Below are 19,934 nucleotides of genomic sequence, written 5' to 3' on the forward strand. Positions count from 1 at the left end.
CTGCACTCTTCCCTGGACACCAGCTGAGTTTCTATAGTTCAGCTCAGTGCTGACATTGTCTCCCTGGAGAAAGCATCTGATCTCACAGGTTGAAGGCTCAGTCTCACATGGCTGGACGCCCGGCCCTGTCAGGTGACAGCCTCCAGTCCAGGTTGTTACTGGTGCTCCTGACTGAAGGGCTGTAAATCAGAGGTTCCCTTAACTACCTCCTTGAATTCAACCAATTTGCTAAAGCAGCTCACAGAACTCAGGGAAACATTTTACTTAGTAGATCACCAGTTTATTATGAAAGAATATAAAGCTCAAGAAAAGCCCATTGGAACCAATACATAGGAGCAAGTATGTGGGAAGGAGCAAAAACTTCTGTGCTGAGTGTGTCACTCTCCTCAGTCCCATGGGTCCACTCCAGGGCTCTCCAAACCTTGTCCTTTTGGGGTTTATGGAGACTTCAGTACATGTACACAGATTAAATCATTGGCCATTGGCAGTCAGTCCAACTTGCAGTGCCTCTCTGCTCCCCGAAGGTTGAGGGGTGAGACTGAAAGTTCCCACTCTCCATTGCAGGGTTGCTTCCCCTGGCAACCAGCCCCCATCCACACATGACCCAGGGGGCATTCCAAAATTGCCTCATTACCAAAAGACAAAAGTCTCTCTCACCACTTAGGAAGTTCCCAGGCTTTTTGAAGTTCTGTGCCAGAAACTAGATGAAGGCCAATTTATATATTTCTTAATACAAATCACAATATCACAGGGACCTTAGCAGATCACAAGTTACCCCCTGAAGAAGCAGAATGGGGTGCATTTTGATCAAGAGCTTACTTCCTTTGTTCTTCTGCTGACTCTCATTTAATTCATCCTTTGATCTCTGCCTGACCATTAAGATCTCTGTCAGAAAGAAAACTCTGGAAACAGATCTTTCCTGGACCTCAGGTTCAAGGAACTTGACCACTGTGTTTCTTGTTGAAACCCACTTCAAGCCATCAGTGCTTTTGCAAGGATTTTATCTCACTGAAGAGAATTACTTAACTGAGGTCTTAAGTTCTTTCTTTGAGTCATTGCTTTGGAGTTATTTCAGTTTTGTCAGTTCTGGAAGGCATGGGTTTAGTCATGGATTATGCAGAGAGTGGGCGTGCCAGAGCAGATTCTCAAAGTTTGCATTTTTAGTTGCTTTTCCTTGTCACTTACCTGTCATTTATCTTGGTGATGCCCTGGAGGTTATTTCTTTTAGAATCTGCTATCCTTCAAATGGAAATGTTAGCTTGAAATGGAGTGACTGCAGATGTCTGGACTCTGGTTGAACTGGAGGCATCTATGTAATTTTGGTTTGAAATCATATCTGACTTTAAAAAAAATTCATTTATTTTTAATTGAAGGATAATGGCTTTAGAATATTGATTTGGTTTCTGCCATGCATCATCAACATGGATCACCCATAGGTGTACATATGTCCCCTCTCTCCCACCTCCCACCATTTCCCATACCTCTAGGTTGTTACAGAGCCCCAGTTTGAGTTCCCTGAGTCATATAGCAAATGAAATCATATGTGACTTTGATTTTGTGTGATCTTTGAAGGAGAGAAGACTCTCCAGGTTTTGAAATTCTTTTGGAACATGACCTAGCTGCTATTGAGATATTCCAGGGATCTTCAAGTCCGGAGCAGCAGTGACCACAGTGGCTCTTTCTGGGCGTTTAGGGCCTGCTGCTCTTTTGCTGGAGGACGTGAGGGTCTCCTGTTGGCTGAAAAAAGAAATGCACAACCTGAAAACTGAAAATTATGTTTTACTCAGTAGACAAAACAGGGCTTAAGCCCGGGATGCAGCCTCTCAGACAGCTCTGAGGGACCGCTCTGAAGAGGTAAGGCAGGAGCCAGGATATATAGGAGTCTTGCAGCAAAGACCAGGTAGTCAGAACATCAAAATATTACTGTTAGTTAAAGAAAACCAGGTATCTCAAATTAAGGAATTGAGCACTTTTCTATCGTATATATGGGAAGATGCAAAAGTCTGGGCTCAGTGAAATCATTCCTTTGATAGGCACCTTAGCTACCTAGGACCGGAATTCTGCTTTTCTCCATCCTGAGTCCCCTCAGGGTGCACCCCTGGGGGCAGTGATAGTGGCTGAGAGCTTGATCGCCACAGCATCCATTGTTTGCTGATGTGGCAGGCAACTCTTTTCATTCACAAGTGATATTCCACCTATATTGGTCAGGGTCCCATGCAAGGAACGTGGGGCATATTCAAATGAGATAAAAGGAGAGTTTATTTACCAAGGGAGCAACTACAAATTGCAAATTGTGTGGGGCTGAGAGGGCTGCAAGGAGCAGTAGGGGCCTGGAAATAGCAACTCTTTCTGTTTGGGCACAGGAGTGTTACTTGAGCCTGAAAGGAGGGTCGGGAAAAGTCAGCACCAGACCTGGAATAGATACCTCCTGCACAGCCAGCCTGAGGCAACTTCGAGGAAAGAGATGGGGAGATGTACCCAATACCTTCTCCTCCTGTTCTCTGATCTCCTGACAGGGTACCCATTGGCCAGACCCAATCAGAGGGCATGAAAACCCATCACCTTGGTCCAAACAGGCCAGCCCTCTGGGTCAGAGAGCAGGGTACAGAACTGGAGGGGCAAATGGAGTCCTTCCAGCACCATCATAAAAAGCATTTGGGGAGCTTGTGAACAAAAAAGAAAAAAAAAAAACAATAAAAAAAAAGCACAGCAGGGACTTCCTTGGCAGTTCAGTGGTTAAGAGTTTGCCTTCCAAAACAGAAGGTGCAAGTTTGGTTGGGTAGCTAAGATCCCACATATCTTGCAGCCAAAACAAAAAAACCAAAAACATAAAATAGAAGAAATATTGTAATAAAGTCAATAAAGACGTCTTAAAAAATGGTCCACATTAAAAAAGAACTTTAAAATTTTATTTATTTATTTAAAAAAGGAAGCATAACATACAGAATGAATGAGAGCCAATTCTCCCAGGAACGTGACATGAAATGGTTACTCAGATATTAATTTCTGAGTTGAACTTCCCAGCAGCCACCGCAGGGGGGAAGCCTGGTGGGCTGAACAGTTAACATTGTGTGTCTGCACACGTCAAACTAGAGAGACAGACTAGTGAGCCAGATTCTCCCTGGGGTCCACTCCCTTGTACCCTGTCCCATCGCTTGGCACTGATGGTATTAGGGGGTCCTGAAAGAATTCACGTGCTTATCTTACTAGTGATTATGCAAGAGAAGAAATGGAGTATTCCTAATTTGGGAAAAATTTTGTTTTCAGGTTTCAAGGAAGATTTTCAGATGGACGTTTTTAAGGTCCTGGCGGCCATCCTACATCTGGGCAATGTACAGATTGCAGCAGTGGGCAACGAGAGATCAGTGATCAGCGTAAGATACGTGTTTGTTTCCCCCGTCCTGTGCTGGGAGGATCATCAACAGAAGCTCTCAGGGTTACCCTGCTTTTGCATGTTAGCACCAGGCACACTGGACCTACTAGGGAGACTAGTTTAACAGGAACAAGGAAGATCGGGGTTTCCATGGGTTACCTTCAAAGAGTAAAGCTTCTTCCCCTTGTAACAGCAGAGAAGGGGGAAACACAGCCTCTGTGTGGTTTCCTTTTATTCAACAGATTTTTACTGAAAGCCTGCCTTCTGCCAGACACTGTTGTAGGCTCTGGAAAAACATCAGTAAACAAAACAAAATCAGGCCTTCATGAAGCTTTTGATCAGGGGGACAAAATGGAGGGGAGGAGACACAGTAAATGTTATAGGCTCTGGCAGCTGGCAATAACCATTAAAAATGAAAATAGGGGGCTTCCCTGGTGGCTCAGTGGTAAAGAATCTGCTTGCCAATGCAGGAGACGCAGGTTCGATCCCTGGTCAGGGAGGATCCCATATGCTGCAGAACCACTGAGCCCATGGACCACAACTGTTGAGTCTGCTCTAGAGTCCAGGAAGCACAACTACTGAGCCCGAGTACCACAGCTACTGAAGCCCACACTCCCTAGAGCCTGTGTTCTTCACCAAGAGAAGCCACCTCATTGAGAAGCCTGCATACCGCAACTAGAGAGCAGCCCCTACTCACCACAGCTAGAGAAAGGCCTGCACAGCAACAGAGACTGAGCACAGCTCGAAATAAAACTAAATAAAAATTATTTTTTACAAAGAAGGAAGATAGGGACTTCTCTGGTAGGCCAGTGGTTAAGACTCCACACTTCCAGTGCAGGAAGCTAAGATCCCACACACCATAGGACATGGCTGAAAATTTTAAAAAGGAAAATATAGCAGAATAGGTGGGGACAGGCTGTGCCTTTTGTATCGGGCATTCAGAGAAAGCCTTTCTAATTCAATAAGGAAGTGAAATTGTGTCTATATCTGGGGTTGGGATATTCCAAGTAGAGGGAACAGCAGGTACAAAGGCCCTTGGGCAGGAAGTGTTATTGGAAAAATAGCCAAAAGGTTGGTAAATGCAAAGACGAGTGAGCAAACGGAGAAGTGGTGGGTGAGGTCAGAAAATGTGTGTGTGGGGGGCACAGATCATGAAGAACCTTAAGGGCTCTAGACGTGTCTTACCTCCTGACACGTGCCTGAATGAAACACCAGTGGTGCTGGCTTCCTCTCTGGAAATAGGCTTCCATGTAAGTTTTGTGACCAATTTCGTCATTTCATGGACACAAGATAAGTTTCTGTATATGTGTGTTAGGCAACAAATGCTATATTTTGGTGTGAGGTATGTGGTTATCCTCAGCAATATCCGTGTAACGAGGACAGTCACATGTTAACAATGTTTCTGTGAAATGCAAAATCTCCTTGCCGTTAAAGCTTTGAACTAACAATGTGTGTCTTAGTCAATTCCAGTTGTCATAACAAAATGCCACAGGCCGGGTGGCTTAACGACAGAAGACTATTTTCTCACAGTCCTAGAGTCTGGAAGTTCACGACCAAGGTGCCAGCACAGTTGAGTCCTCAAGATGGTGGCTTGCAGACAGCTGCCCTCTTGCTGTGTCCTCACAGGGCAGAGAAAAGCCAAGCTCTATTCTCTTTCCTCCTCTTACAAGGATGCTAATCTCACCAAGGGGCCCCCATCCGCATCTAAACCTCTTTAGCTTCCTAAGGCCCCACTTCCAGGTTAAGACTTTAACACGTGAATTTTTCATGTGACTGAGACATTCAGTCTTATAACAATGCCTCCAGAACAACCGATGGGAACAATTGTTAATTTTGTACACCTGTTCATTTCTCAGCTCTGGTACCTACGGTTTAGGGGAGAGAACGCTGAGTAGATGTGGAGGATGTGTTTTTTGGCTCAGTGCATCAGTCCTGTTGCCCTGTGACCAGGAAGCAGTTCTTCAGATTATCACACTAAGTGCCGTGCCCCATCCGCACCAGTTCCCGGTCCTTGCAGAGTCAGTTCACAAAGGACTGGGAAGTTTAGGGGAGGTGATGGCAGGACTGGGAGGTGTGCGGTGTAGTTCTCCCACTGGGTCCTGGCTCATTTACCTCGGAAATGGGCTTCTGCCCTTTTTCTTCTGTAACTCACATAGACTGAAGATATGACTTCCAAATGCCCTGGCTTTGAACTCTGTTCTGTGAACTTTGTTGTGAAGGTAGCATTTTGGAGAAGGAATTAAAATTGCTATACTAAAAATCCTTTGTCTATTGACCTTAGGAGACAAATCCCACACACAAAAAAACGTCAGATCTTTGTAGAAAATTATTTCCATTCATTTGCATCAAGAACGTGAAATATTGGGCAAATTTGATCTGAATGAAGCCATCTTACATTTTAAAATTTGCTGCCCCTTTGCATTTCCCCCTATGGCTGGGTGTTTCTGTCTCAGAAGGTTTGGTTCCTGCTTAGAAGGAAGGAAACCAATGGCTCAACCAAACCTCACAGTACTGACATGCTTTATATTATTGTGATATTGGTCAGAAGGGACGTGGGTGGGCAGCAAGGAGGCAGCAGGACTTTTTAGGTTGTTAGAGCCACCATAACCTGATGCTTTTAAATGGAATCATGTGATTTTCCCAATTGACTGAGATGCTATCTACAGATTAGCCCATCTGGGAAGTTTTCCCTGCCCAAGAGGAACAGTGGTATGCAGTCACATGGGATTGCATCTCCTTGCCTAGTGACAGGGACCCCTAGTTCCTGCTGCCTAAAGCAGGAGCAGACCTTTCCTCATCTGCTGGCCAGTGGGGCAGCTCTCATGCCCAGGCTTTGGAGAGAAACAAGATTCACTGTACATCCAGAAGTCCCCCACCACAGCCCTCACATTGGCTGGTAAACACTTCAGTTCAGGGAGCCCACCACGTTCTCCCTGACAACACCGCTGAGGTCCCTCCTGGGCCAGAGCCCACCTTGGGCAGACCCCAGCTACACAGCTACAGGGCAAGTGTAGGCTCCGACAGGTGGCCTGGGTATGATACAAAAGGGCAGAGAGAGGCCTCAAGGCTGTGCCACAAGCACAGGAGTGGGGGGAGGATTTCTTCTGTGGCTTAAACATCACTACTGACATTCTTTGGCCAGAAGGAAAATCTGGGTAGGACACAGCCTAGGATCTCCTGGCATCACCACAGCGGTGCCCAACCTAGGACCAGGTGCAGCCTCCATGCCCCCACAGGCCCTCCTGCTTCGCTCCCAGCCCTGGCTCTGTGTTGTGAGGCCTAATCGTGCATAGGTCGAGGGGCACAGCTGGGTGGGCCAGTGCCTGTTTAGATGGCCTGACGGGGCTGTGTCTTTTGTTTCTGAAGGAAGATGATGGTCACCTGGAGGTGTTCTGTGAGCTCCTGGGCCTGGAGAGTGGCCGAGTCGCTCAGTGGCTGTGTAATCGCAAGATCGTCACAACCTCTGAGACAGTGGTGAAGCCCATGACCAGGCCCCAGGCTGTCAATGCCAGGGATGCCCTGGCCAAAAAGATCTACGCTCACCTGTTTGACTTCATTGTGGAGAGAATTAACCAAGCCTTGCAGTTTTCAGGCAAGCAGCACACTTTTATTGGTGTTTTGGACATTTATGGGTAAGATTCTCTCCGTGAGCTTGTTTTTCCTCATTTAAATGTCAAATGCCTGTTATGTTTAGGTTGTTTTTAGTCTGGTTGTTCTCTTGTGTTTCACATTCAGGAAGATGGTGTTGTCTGATTTTGCATCTGTGGATGTTAAGTACTGTCTCCTGGGCTACAGTGTCTTTTATGTAGGGTGCGTTAAAAAATTTCTAAATCAGTAATGGCCAACATGAAGAGTGCATGCCAGCTACCATGCTGAGTGGTTTCCATGCACTTATTTTATTCCTTAAACAACCTTATAATTATCGCCATTTTACAGATAAAACAACCGAGGCTTAGGAAGACTCATTCACGGTTGCTTTGCTGGTGGGAGAACCCAGTACCATATGAGGATTGCACCCACCTCTGTCTTCCTGCAGAGGCCCCATGAGCTGTGGAACCATGACATGCCTCTCCCACTTCACAGGGTGATAATGACAGCCCCAGAGGCCCTGCACCTCGCCCACGAGCACAGCGCCAGAGGCAGGCTCAGACCCGAGGCTTTTACCAGTCAGGCCCCTCATGCCTACATCCTCTTCCATTCTTGGATCATAGGGGTCATGTGTTTGCCCCATTCTCCATGAATTCTGATACATTTGGTGGATCAAGTTACCACACTGGAGGGTTTTCTTTAGCTTCTTTTCTTTGCCCAGTCCTGCTTTTCTGGGTCAGACTCATCCTAAAGACACTTAAAGAATAGAGTAGCCAGAGAGAGTGAGGGAGGGAAGCCCGGCCAGCATGGAGGCCAGCTCTGGGGGAAGTTAGCACTAGGGCTTTTGTTTGTTAGAGGCTGGCCTCAAGCCCCTAACCCCTTCCCCTCCCGGGACCAATCCTGGCTTCTCAGAGGGAGAAGGGTAGACTGTCCCAGGGAAGGCATCATGGAGTATTCTACCTGGATTGGGGAGTAGCCCCTCACACCCTGGAGAAAGCAACTCACCCTCCTACCTTCCCATATGGAGAGGCGAGCTAGCTCTGCCGGCCGGCTGCTACGTGCTGTGGGGTGAGGCAGGCAGAACTCCTACCCAAATTCAGAGAAATCATTATTTCATACGAGCCTCAGAGGTGTTACCTGTTTAACACGGTGATAGTTTGGTGGTTTAGTCACTAAGTCGTGTCCGACTCTCACAACCCCATGGACTGTAGCCCGCCAGGCTCCTCTGTCCATGGGATTTTCCAGGCAAGAACACTGGAGTGGGTTGCCATCTGGGTTCTAAGTTAATACATGTGACTCCCAATTAACAGTATCTGTCAACAGTTATAAAACTCTTACATTGCTGGGGTAGTCTAGTAAATTATTTACCTTAAAAATAAGGATTTGAGCAGCCAGTAATCATCTAAGTAGATTTTTAAATGGAAATAGTCCTGCTTAATGACAGTCTCTCTCATTGTGATGGAAATAAGTGATTGTTATATTTTTCTCTGTTCTTTTCTGTGTTTTTTAAAATAAATAGCCCTTTATTTTTAAGAATATATTATCTCATTCAAGAACACATAGTCATGTACCAGGACCTGTGTCAGGTGTGATGGGTGAACAGAATGGACATCTGGCCCCTGCCCTGTTGGGACTTAAATTTTAGTGGAGGAAGAAGCCATCAGAGATTGGGATGGTTCCTGGGAAGGGAATAAGTGGATGGATGTGCCACCAGTTAACCAGGCACCAGGAAGAGAGGGGGCAGCTGAGAATAAGAAGTCAGGAGAACAGCAGGCAGGCATTAGGCATCCACAAAGTTGATAGACCATGGTAATAAGGAATTTAAATTTTTGGCTAAGTGGGCAAACTTCAAACAGGAGGAACTGCAAATTTTTAAGAACTTGTTAGAGTATATTTTAAATTTAAATTTTAAAATTAAACCCCTCTTTAAAAATTTAAACAGTAACATGTTCACTTGTCACCCATGAATTCATTTTACCCCTCCAAAAAAGTAAGCTCTCCTCTTTAAATAAGAGTGTTACTGTCTGGAGTGAATCCTTTCATGCCTTTCTCCAGTATACCCATGGTTGGATTAGCCCTCATCCCATGGATGGAGGAGCCTGGTGGGCTGCAGTCCATGGGGTCACTAAGAGTCGGACATGACTGAGCGACTTCACTCTCACTTTTCACTTTTATGCATTGGAGAAGGAAATGGCAACCCCCTCCAGTGTTCTTGCCTGGAGAATCCCAGGGACAGGGGAGCCTGGTGGGCTGCCGTCTATGGGGTCACACAGAGTCGGACACGACTGAAGTGACTTAGCAGCAGCTGCTGTGAGAGCTGAGCTCAGGATGAACTGGGAATAAGGCAGCCTGAAAGGGAAAGTTACCCTGCATGAAGACAATGAAAGCCCAAGCTGTGAGCCTTGAGATTTCAGCTCCGGTCGTCGAGGAGGCTTGTGGTTCCCTAGCCAGCCAGATGTTTATGTTCTCTGGACACCGAGCTGGAAGAGCTTGGGGCCAGGAGTCAGATCCCAAGGAGTAAGCACTGCACCACCCTGTTGTATGGCCTGGAGGGCATCACTGAACCTCAGTTTCTGTGTCTGTAAGATGGGGCCTCTCTCGCAAGGACAAGTCAAATGGAAGAAATTGTGAATGCATCTTTACAAACCACAAGGATTATTCTGATGTGAACAGGAAAAGGAAAGTCATTGATGTTTGACATCCTGCCTCTACCCTAGGAAGTCCTGCCTTTGGCCCCAGCTGTGGGCTGCAGAGCACAGTGAGGCCCTTCTGCCTCACCTCCAGGCCCAGCTGTGGCCTGTCTGCAGTGTCCAGCCGGCCGAGCCTCTCGATCACCCAGGGCACTAGTGGAATGGGGCTGTCAGGGCTCTGGGTTCTCCTCTTGCTCCATGAACAGTCTGGGACCTTCACCTCCTCAGAAATTCTACACTGAGCCAAATGGGCTCAGACATGTGAGACTCCCAGGGGACCTGTGGTTGGAGCTGGCAGGAAACTCAGGATTAGAGCGATTAAGAACTAAGGCTTTAGAGTCACCACGAGCTGGGGTCAGATTTCGCGTGTCTGGCACCGCTCTGTGATGGTCACCATCTCTTCTGACCGTTGTGTGGAACGGTGGGGTAAGGGCAGCCCTTCACCTAGGGTGGTGTTAGGGTTAAGCATGGTGATGGGCATCAGCACCAACACCTAAAGTGCTCGCATTCCTCCTGGCAGGAGCGCTCCTCTGCCCAGGGGGTGGATCAGGTGCCCCAGTTCTGTTCAGCCTACATCATGTTTTACAGAGGGAGGTAATTCACGTAAAAGTCCAGGTTTCTGGATTCTTTTGAGAGTCAGGTGACCAGACATCCTGACCTGATTAAGCCATGGCCACAGCTGGCTCGAGCTGAGCAGCAACCATCCTGTAGGGCAGACCTGGTTATCATGGGTCCCACCCAGTTCCAGCCCCTCTCCATGCTGTCGTCTCCCGGCCTTTTCAGCTCCTGGGTCTGCAACTCCAGAGGCAGCCATTGAAAGTCTGAAGATGGAGGTGGGGCCGCGTCTTCCTTGGGCCTGAAGGGGTCTGCTGGGCTGTGACCTTGCTCTTTTCCTGTGAGGACTATGAAAGCGCCCCTCGGGGAGGCAAAACCGTGCTGCCTCTGCCTTCAGCAATGGGTGGGGGCGCAGGAGACAACGTTGCTTTTTTCACTGGGAGCAGAAGTGTTACAGTCAGGTGGACTCATAGCTAACTCTGACACTGACTGTGTGACCCAGACAAATTTTTGAACTTCTCAGTCTTGTTTCCTCATCTATGAACTAAGGATAATGAGGCTGATGTCAGTGTTGTTGTACAGATTGTGTGATATGCCATGTTGTGCACACGCCTACTTTAGTCCCTGCCTCAAGTAGGTGTTTTGTACACACCAGATTCCTTCCTGGGGCCGCCTGGAAAAACGTGATTTATCAGCTCACTGCTAGGATGGTTAAAACAAGAATTGAGGCATGTTTACAACTCACAGAAAACATAAAAAACTGTGAAAGTTGTGAAAGTTGTGAAAAATACTAACCTATAAGCAAATGTGTATGTCCTTCAAGTTATGTCTTAACTAGTTTAAACTGTATTTCAGTTTTGAAACCTTTGATGTGAACAGCTTTGAACAGTTTTGCATCAATTATGCTAATGAAAAGCTGCAACAGCAGTTTAACCTGGTAGGTGACTTTTTTGCCTACTTGAAACTAGCTCTCAGCTGTGTCTGTCTGTCTGTCTGAAAAGGGAGAGAGGCCGAGTTTGGCTCTTTGCCTCTTCAAATCTCGCCAGCATAGAGAGTCACATGCTGGCTTACTGCACCATCTTGTGGCTGTTCCTTGAAACTGCACCTTCCCGCCCGATTTCATTTTTGTGGAGGCACCTGCCAACGTTTGTTTCAGTTCATCACCTGCCATTCTTGGATACAGACCCCTTCCAGCCAGACCAAGTCACTCAGTTTCCTGCAGGCTCCAGTCCTTGTGAGCCTCGGTATCTGCACCTACTCTCTGCCACAACCCACCTGCCCCTGTCCTTTCCCATCCCTTCCTCTTCACCTGGAGAGCCCCTGCCTGTCTTTTGAAATTCAGCTTCTCCCACACAACTCATGAGGAAAAGATAGTGTGACATCATAGACAGCATGAGCTTTTGCTGAAACTGAAGTGGATTTGAGTCTCAGATCTACCACCTCCTTCCCCTGGGGGCTTGGGTTCTCTGAGCCTCAGTTTTCTCATTTTTGAAAATGGGTCAGATGTATTTTCCTAGTATTCTTGTGAGGAGAACACTTAATATTGAATCACATTCAGTAAATGCTTCTTTGCTTTCTTATTCCTTGCTCCAGAGTTAATCCGTGTATAAGCATTAAATTTTACCCCACATTTGTACTCTGTTATCATTCTCATGGATTCCCTGGAAGTTTAGCATTTAAAACTGAAACTAAGATTTATTCCAAGTGGATGTGCAGCATAACTCACCTGAAGTCAAATAGTACATGTGGATCCTGCCCCTCTCTGGACTCCAGGGCCACCTTGCTTCCCAAGACACATATTCACCACAACCTTAGAATGATACATGTGTGAGACACTCTGAAAATAGCACATCAGAGGCTGAAATTTCATTCTTTTCTTTTTTTATTCTGCCTTTCCTCCTCTTCCACTAAATCCTCCTTATTTTTCCCCCTTTGATGTTGTTAGAGACATCTATCAATATGCAGATCCTCCTGGGAGGGGTAATGACTTAAAATATAAGTATAAGCCCTAGTGAGTTCTCTCCTGGCTCCTGTCCCATTGATCTGCCTTCTGCTGGACCGCTGCATCTGAGTAGCCTCTGGGAGCTAAGCCATGACAAAATGACCCTGCCACCTTCCTCTCTTGGCTTCCATGCCATCTGTGCTCCCTTCTGTGGTTAAAGCACCACCCCTGACCCGGTGTCCTGAGCCTTGTGTTCACCCAGCCTCTTTGCTCTTATTCCCCTTCCTTGCACAGCATCCAGCCTCTGCAGAACCCTGGGCTGAGTCCTGTCTGGGCCCTCCCCTCCAGTTCTGGTCTCTTCAAAGCCATTCCCACCTCCAAACCAAGTTACCTTTACAGAACCTAAGTCTTGTCATGAACTCCATGGGTCCTCTCTCCCCCAGGAAAAGGCCACAGGACTGAGATTCTCTGGGGGTTCACTACAAATCTGGTCTGGCATGATTTCCCCTCTGCCGTCCTCAGCAGCCCCATCTATCACTCCAGCCATTACCATTGTGTGCTCTTTCTCTCTGTCTCTCTCTCTGCTTGTGTGGGCACTGTCTGGTTCCCAGCCACCTGTTGGGCTTCCTGCAGTTCCCAGTGGGATTCTCCCATGGGAGCCTTTCTCCTTGCAGCCCCTCCCCCTTCTGCCACCTGCAGCCAGGATGACCCTGAGCCAGCCAGCCCTCTGGAAGGCCTTCCCTGTACCCCTGTTGTTCAAACAAGTAATGCACAAAGCTCTTCAAGTTGTTAGCCTCTCACACTGGCCCCACAGCCAGCCCTCTTGGGTGGGCTTGCTCTTAACCCAGTCAAAGAGTCTGGCTCCATGTTTGACAGCAGCAGTGGCTGAGCAGGGAGAGGTTCCAGGACCGCCTTGAGTGCCAAGGGTGGCAGGCTGGCCCAGAGTTTACACCCCAGGATGTGGGGACCCACTCAGCCTGGGCAGCAAGATGACAACTAGACCCATGATAGGACCTCAGCAGCACTGATTGTGGGTAAGGGGAGTGACATGCACCTCGGAGGCTTCCATAAACATTACAGATGAAGTCATGTGCCTACATTTTCCAAATGTCTATGTCCTGTTCTTCAGAAGTACACTCTAATACTCTCTCTTACTTTCTATATTAACTTCTGGATTTCCAGCATGTCTTTAAACTTGAACAAGAAGAGTATATGAAGGAAGACATTCCTTGGACTCTCATAGACTTTTATGACAACCAACCAGTCATTGACCTGATTGAAGCAAAAATGGGCATTTTGGAGTTACTGGATGAAGAATGCTTGGTAACTTTTAAAAATAATTTTCTTTAACTTCAGAGCAATAATAGATGAGCCTATTTCCAAATAGAATTTTTAAAAATCTACATGTAAATTCCTGATTGATCAATTACCAGTTGATTTGCTGTTAATTCTGGGACAGCAGTCCATAGCAGGAACCCCAAGAGGCTGAGTAAACCTCCCACCCTCAGCATGTATAGCCCACCCATGGGTAACATGCATGACCTCTTAGGTCATGTCTAACAGGGAGGAGCACTTTGAAGCTGACTCTGGGTATGTATATAGAGTAGACATGCAAACAGCAAGTGACCACACTCCAGTTGTTAATGACTAACAGGGATTGAGTTTTGTCTTACTTCCTGATTCCATGAGTCACCCACTGGGAGGTGCAGCTGAAAAATCAACATCATACAATTGAGAAAAGAGACTCTAGGAATTTTCCTATTGTTATTACTTTCTGGGAGGAACAACTTTATAGTGAGTCAGCCTAGCAGTGGCCTTCATGGGGCCATAGGAAAAAATAATCCCTAGGATGGTATTTGGTCTTTTGGGTTTGAAATTGATATTTTAATGTTTAAACACACACATCTTATTTTTTTTCCCAAAGATTTATCACCCCCTTCCATGCTCAGATGGTAAAGTGTCTTGCATACAATGCGGGAGACCTGGGTTCAATCCCTGGATCGGGAAGATCCTCTGGAGAAGGAAATGGCAACCCACTCCAGTACTCTTGCCTGGAAAATCCCATGGATGGAGAAGCGTGGTGGGCTACAGTTCATCAGGTCTCAAAGAGTCAGACACGACTGAGCAACTTCACTTGTCCATGATTTTTTTTTTTAACATAAGAAAAATAGTCAGTTTAATGATAATTACAACAGAGCGTGAGTAGTCAATTCCAGGACACCAGGGGGGCATTCGCGGAGCACCAGCACAGCTGTGAAAGGGGCCCCTGCGCGTCCTACGGAAACACGGGCGCAGGCACCGGGGCCCCGTGGGGAGTTCGCGATGACGGCTCAACCTGCTGCAGAGCACGCCTCCGCGATGGCTCCAGTGCGTCCCCTCCCGCCCGGGCGAGGACGTGGCTCCGTCTCCTCGTCCGTGGAATTGTCCATGATTATAACGTTGAAGACGTACTGGTATTTTCTCCCTATAATTCTCAATTCCATTGTTCTTCTCACAAACCATCCTTTCTGATGCCACCTATGTTTTAGTCCCTGCAGTGATGTAAGATTAAAAGGTAGGCACCAAGGCCAAACATTCTGGAATGATCTACTGGGGGCAGGGTGCAGAGGCCAATGTGGGCTCTAGGAATATTTGCACCAAATCTACAGAGCTCCCCTGGTGACTCATATGATAAAGAATCTGCCTGCAACACAGACCTGTGTTACATCCCTGGGTTGGGAAGATCCCCTGGAGGAGAAAATGGCTGCCCACTCCAATATTCTTGCCTGGAGAATCCCATGGACAGAGGAGCCTGGTGGACGACAGTCCTTAACATCGAAGAGTCGGATTCAACTGAATGACTAACACTACAGAGATAGTCCCCAGGTGACCAGTGTCACAAAGAAGTTTGCAGGTGTCATTTGGACACTATGGAGTATTAGATTCACAGAGTTCAGGCTATAGCTGAGGATAGCTTCAAAATCACCAGCAACTAGCTTAGTTTAAATAGTTAAGACCTAGTTCAAGGAGGGAAGTATTAACTAGGCAGTGAAACAAAAGAAAAACTCTTCCTGAGGCAGGAAATGGGAAGGACTACATTTGGGTGCCAACCTTTCTCCATTCAACCAAGAATAAAAATTGTTTTCACCTAATGGAATTTATGCTACTTTTTCCTGAATCTTTAGACTACTTTGGGAAAAAATATCAAAATACTGCCAGTTTTGCAGAAATAAAATCCTTCATCTTTATATCATTATATCACTGTTTCCTTTTCATTGATAACATCTTGTTCTTCTAAAAGAGCATTGATAAAATGTCTATTGAAATATCACTCTAAAGAATAAGATCAAAGATAGACTCATGCCTCTATTGCTGTTGAAAAAGCCTCCCACGTCGAGCAGTCCACTTGGAAGTGCAGCTCATCTTGGTTTCTTAGAATCAGCACTTTTCCTCCCCTTGGTTAATCTTTTGTCTCTAGTTGTCTTATTTGCTGTTTGGTTTGCTTTTCTCTTCCAGTTACCACATGGGACTGATGAAAACTGGCTTCAAAAGCTGTATAATAATTTTGTCAACAAAAACTCTTTGTTTGAAAAACCCAGAATGTCAAACACCTCCTTTATCATCCAGCACTTTGCAGATAAGGTACAGTGAGAATCTGGAGCAGAGCTGTCTGCCCGCGGCTGTCTAGCTGTTCCCTGGGATGAGCAGGCAAGCCAGGGGCTTTTCCGGTCAGAATTGTCACAGTTAGCGTGTAGCTGTGATGAGGAATACTTGTGTGTATGCAGGCGTGTGTGTGACGGTTCTCAATTTGGCTTTATCACATAATACGTGAGTTTCGATTATATTATTTAAAGATAAACGTATTGCCAGTGGACCTCATTTCTGTTTGGGGGCTTATTGTAAGTTCATTAACCGTTTATGAGTTTATTTTCTCTATGAAAATGTTATAATCAAGACTGGATAGGGACCTCCCAGGTGGTCCAGTGGCTAAAACTCCATGCTCCCAATGCAGGGGCCTGGGTTCAGTCCCTGGTTAGGGAACTAGCCCTCACATGCCACTAATAAGAGTTTGTGTGCCACAACTAAGACTCAGCACAGCCAAAATAGATTAAATTTTTAAAAAAGACAGAGTAGTTGTTTCCTACACTGAAAGCTATGTCTTTTTTTGACCCTTTGCTTTTTTATTGTCATAATTTATTTATTACTTTGGTAACATAGATTGACTCAAGAGGATGGGTTTTCTAGGTGATCTTTGTTTTCCTTGTATGTCTCTAATTTCTTATGGAAAAATGTTACTTTAATTTCAAAAATTATTTTTAAAAAATTGCAGAAAGCTTAGAAAATGGAAGGATAAGAAGACAATTCACCATAGCCACCTGCCCTAAACCCGCTTTCTCATCTTACTTTCCTTCCACAAGAAAACTCCTGCTCTCTGCTTTATTACCCACTTGGTGTTACTCCTGTAGCCTGGCCAGCACCTTGGAATCGTGGGGACAGCCTGGGCTTTAGCCGCTGATGCTGTGGGTCAGTCTGCTGGTCGTGCCTGGGTGCCCACAGGGGCAGCGGAGGGGACAGCCAGCTGCTCAGCTCTAATAACCCGTGTGGGCAAGAGGAGCGCTGTTAAACACAATCGCCTTTAGTGCTTTTAGGGCCTTTCAGTGCTTTAGTTTTTCACGTAGGCTCCTGAAGAGATGCACGTGAAATGAGTGTTGATGTATCAAGTTATATTTTCTAGTTGTCCTTTATAATTTCAGTTGTGATCCCAAGTGAAAAAAAAAAAAAAAGGTATCAGATTTCCTGTAAAGCACATATAAGGGATTTACTTCAAGAGACTCTGTCTATAGTACATGGTTTCTGTACATTTAATTCTTGTCATTTGGTACTTCCAAGAGGATCCTCTTAGAGCTAACAATGCTGCATTTTGTGTGGACTGTGGATTGGAAGGAAGAAACCACACATGCTATAGCGTTAGCTTACGTTCTCAGTTTAATTAGCCAGGGAAATAAAATTGTCTTCAGAACAAGGCAACTGTGCTTAGATACAGTAAGTCAGCACACTTTACTGTGGTCCTCAGAGCCCCGACAGAGACACTCAGCTGCCTGTGACACTGTCCCTGCAGACAGTCTCCTGGGAAAGCTCTCTATTTGTTACACCTTTGCTTGTTTATCTAGTGGCTCACACACCAGCCTGGAAGAACTTACACAATAGTCCTCGTGCTTTATTCACACAGGTGTATTTACAGACAGCCAGCGTTCCTGGTTCCTAACCCAAACTGTGTACCAATAAGGATACTTTCCTACCCATGGGACAAAGCAGAGTCCTTGTCAATGGTCCCTGAACACCCTCTCTGCCTCCACATTCCAGCACCCCAAGAGCCTGTTTGTTCACAATTTTTTAAATGTTATTTTATTTATGAAGAATATCACATTTTAAAATAACAGTCAAGAAATTTGACTGTTGTAAATAGTGCTGCAATAAACAACAGGGGTGCAAATATCTTTTTGAATTAGTGTTTTGGTTTTCTTGATATACACACACACACACACGCACACACCCCTACCTGGGAGTGGAATTGCTGGATCAAATGGTAATTCTATTTTTAATTTTTTGAGTAAACTCCATACTCTTTTCCATAGTGGCTGCACCAGTCTACATTCCCACTGACAGTACACGAGTGTTCTCTTTTCCCCACATCCTTACCAACACTTGTTATTTGTTGTCTTTTCAATGATAGCTATTCTGACAGGTATGAGGTTTACCTCACTGTGGCTTTGATTTGCATTTCTCCAGTGATTAGCAGCACTGAGTATCTTTTCATGTGCCTGGTGACCATCTGTTTGTCTTTTTAGGAAAAATATCTATTCAGATTCTCTGCCCATTTTGAAATAGGATTCTTTTTTTGTAGTTGAGTTATATAAGTTCTTATATTTTGGATATTAATCCCTTATCAGATACCATTTGCAAATAACTTCTCCATTCAGTAGGTGGCCTTTTTGTTTTGTTGATAGTTTCCTTTGCTGTGTAAAAACTTCTTAGTTTGGTGTAGCCCGACTTATTTTTGCTTTTGTTTCCCTGGTCTGAGGAAACATATCCTCCAAAGTATTAATAAGACCAGTGTCAAAGAGCATGCTACCTGTGTTCTCTTTTACAAGTTTTATGTTTTCAGGTCTTAGATTTAAATTTTAATCCATTTTGAATTTATTTTTGTGCATGATGTAGGAGTAGTCCAGTTTGATTCTTTTACATGTAGCTGTCCGGTTTCCCCAACATCACTTATTGAAGAGGCTGTCTTTTCCGCACCGTATGTTCTTGCCTCCTTTGTCATAGATTAACTGACGATAAAAGTGTGGTTCATTTCTGGGCTCTCTACTCTGTTATACTGATTTATGTGTCTGTCTTTATGCCAGTGCCAGACTGGTTTGATGACTGTAGCTTTGTCACTAACTAGAGATTTGAATATTTAAGGAGCCACTCTGGCTACGTTGTTGTTAGAGGTTCAAGAAGCCTTATGAATCAGAAAGGGCTTCATGGAGGGTTTTTCTAAACCAAACTCTAACCCACTGCAAATCTGACTCTAAGGGTTTTGTGCCTTGGAAAGCTGTGTGGTCAGCTGGTCAGTTTTTCTTCTCTTTCTACCACATTAATGATGATTCAGGAAGACATTTCTGTTTGAACTCAAAGGATACCACTGAGCTTTTCTCCTCCTCCTGGTGACTTCAAAGGCAAAGAGAACCCTATGTGAGGTCTTCTTGTATTAACTGCACATATAACAGGGAACAGTCAGTCACCTGTGGCCAGTGGGAACTAACAGGTGAGTGTAGGTGAGTGTAGAGTGGCCAGTGAGAAACCCAGGCAGTGGGAGAGCATAGTGCTTTCCATCAGATGACACAGCCCCCGCTTTCCAAGCTTTCTATAATATAATAAGGTTGCTGAGACAAACAGAAACTGAATCTCTTTTTAAAACACGCTTTTATAGCCCCTTCATTAATCTTTCTTTTTTAAAAAAAAAGAAACTTGTGGTACTTAGATGCTGTCAGCTTTTGCCTCTTTGGAAATAACTCCTTTGTTTGCATAGGTAGAGTATAAATGTGAAGGTTTCCTTGAGAAGAACAGAGATACCGTCTATGACATGCTGGTTGAAATCCTGAGAGCAAGCAAGGTTTGTAAAGTCCTAAAGGGTAGTTAATGTTATTCACTGTGTACTTGACATGGACCTAGATGTGTATCAAGAGAAAGAAACATGTGCGTGTTATCTGTCTTGTAACAACAAATTGTAGCTTCTACATACAAAAAGTCATCCTAATTAGTATAGTGATGAGTATTTTATTTTATTTTTATTTTTAGAGAGCTTTTTAAAATATAATTTAAAACTATTTTGTGCCAGTACAATATATTAATTTTATTTTTTTGTTTGATAATACAAATCTAAAATTTTATCTACACTTAAAGTATTTGAAAAACTTTTTTGCAAATAAAAAACTTTTCTTCAGCTTTATTGCACACTATCTATAAGAAAATACTAATTAAATTAGAAAATATAAAAATGCTTTCAATATAGAAGAGACAATCTAATTTTAAAGACAATACTGTATAAGAATGTCTAGCCAGAAAACAAAAAACTTTCACAGGATAGCAAGCTGGCCAGATGCTTCAGAAGAGCCAGTACTAGTCCAAGATACTTAATCCCAACTGTATCATCCTTCTTCATTAGAAATCTAGATGCCACTCAAGGTGGTTTCATATAAAAACAAAAAATGACCATTTTAGAACTGACACTAAAATATGTTTCTAGCTTCTGAGAGCATTC

The 19,934-nt window shown here is 45.0% G+C and overlaps 1 protein-coding gene across 2 annotated transcripts in view; it reads left to right on the forward strand.

Moving 5' to 3' along the window:
* MYO5C (myosin VC) overlaps positions 1–19,934 on the forward strand; it is a 119,472-nt gene that overhangs the window by 34,860 nt on the left and 64,678 nt on the right. Inside the window, exons 9-14 of one of the 2 annotated variants that reach the window (XM_027971822.3) lie at positions 3,268–3,374; positions 6,740–7,005; positions 11,062–11,143; positions 13,331–13,471; positions 15,644–15,769; positions 19,203–19,286. In XM_027971822.3, the coding sequence (XP_027827623.1) occupies positions 3,268–3,374; positions 6,740–7,005; positions 11,062–11,143; positions 13,331–13,471; positions 15,644–15,769; positions 19,203–19,286 (806 nt within the window). The remainder of the gene's footprint in view (positions 1–3,267; positions 3,375–6,739; positions 7,006–11,061; positions 11,144–13,330; positions 13,472–15,643; positions 15,770–19,202; positions 19,287–19,934) is intronic. The other variant, XM_060417939.1, reaches the window with a different exon arrangement.

Source organism: Ovis aries, chromosome 7 (assembly GCF_016772045.2).
Source record: "Ovis aries strain OAR_USU_Benz2616 breed Rambouillet chromosome 7, ARS-UI_Ramb_v3.0, whole genome shotgun sequence".
NCBI classification, from domain to species: Eukaryota; Metazoa; Chordata; class Mammalia; order Artiodactyla; family Bovidae; genus Ovis; species Ovis aries.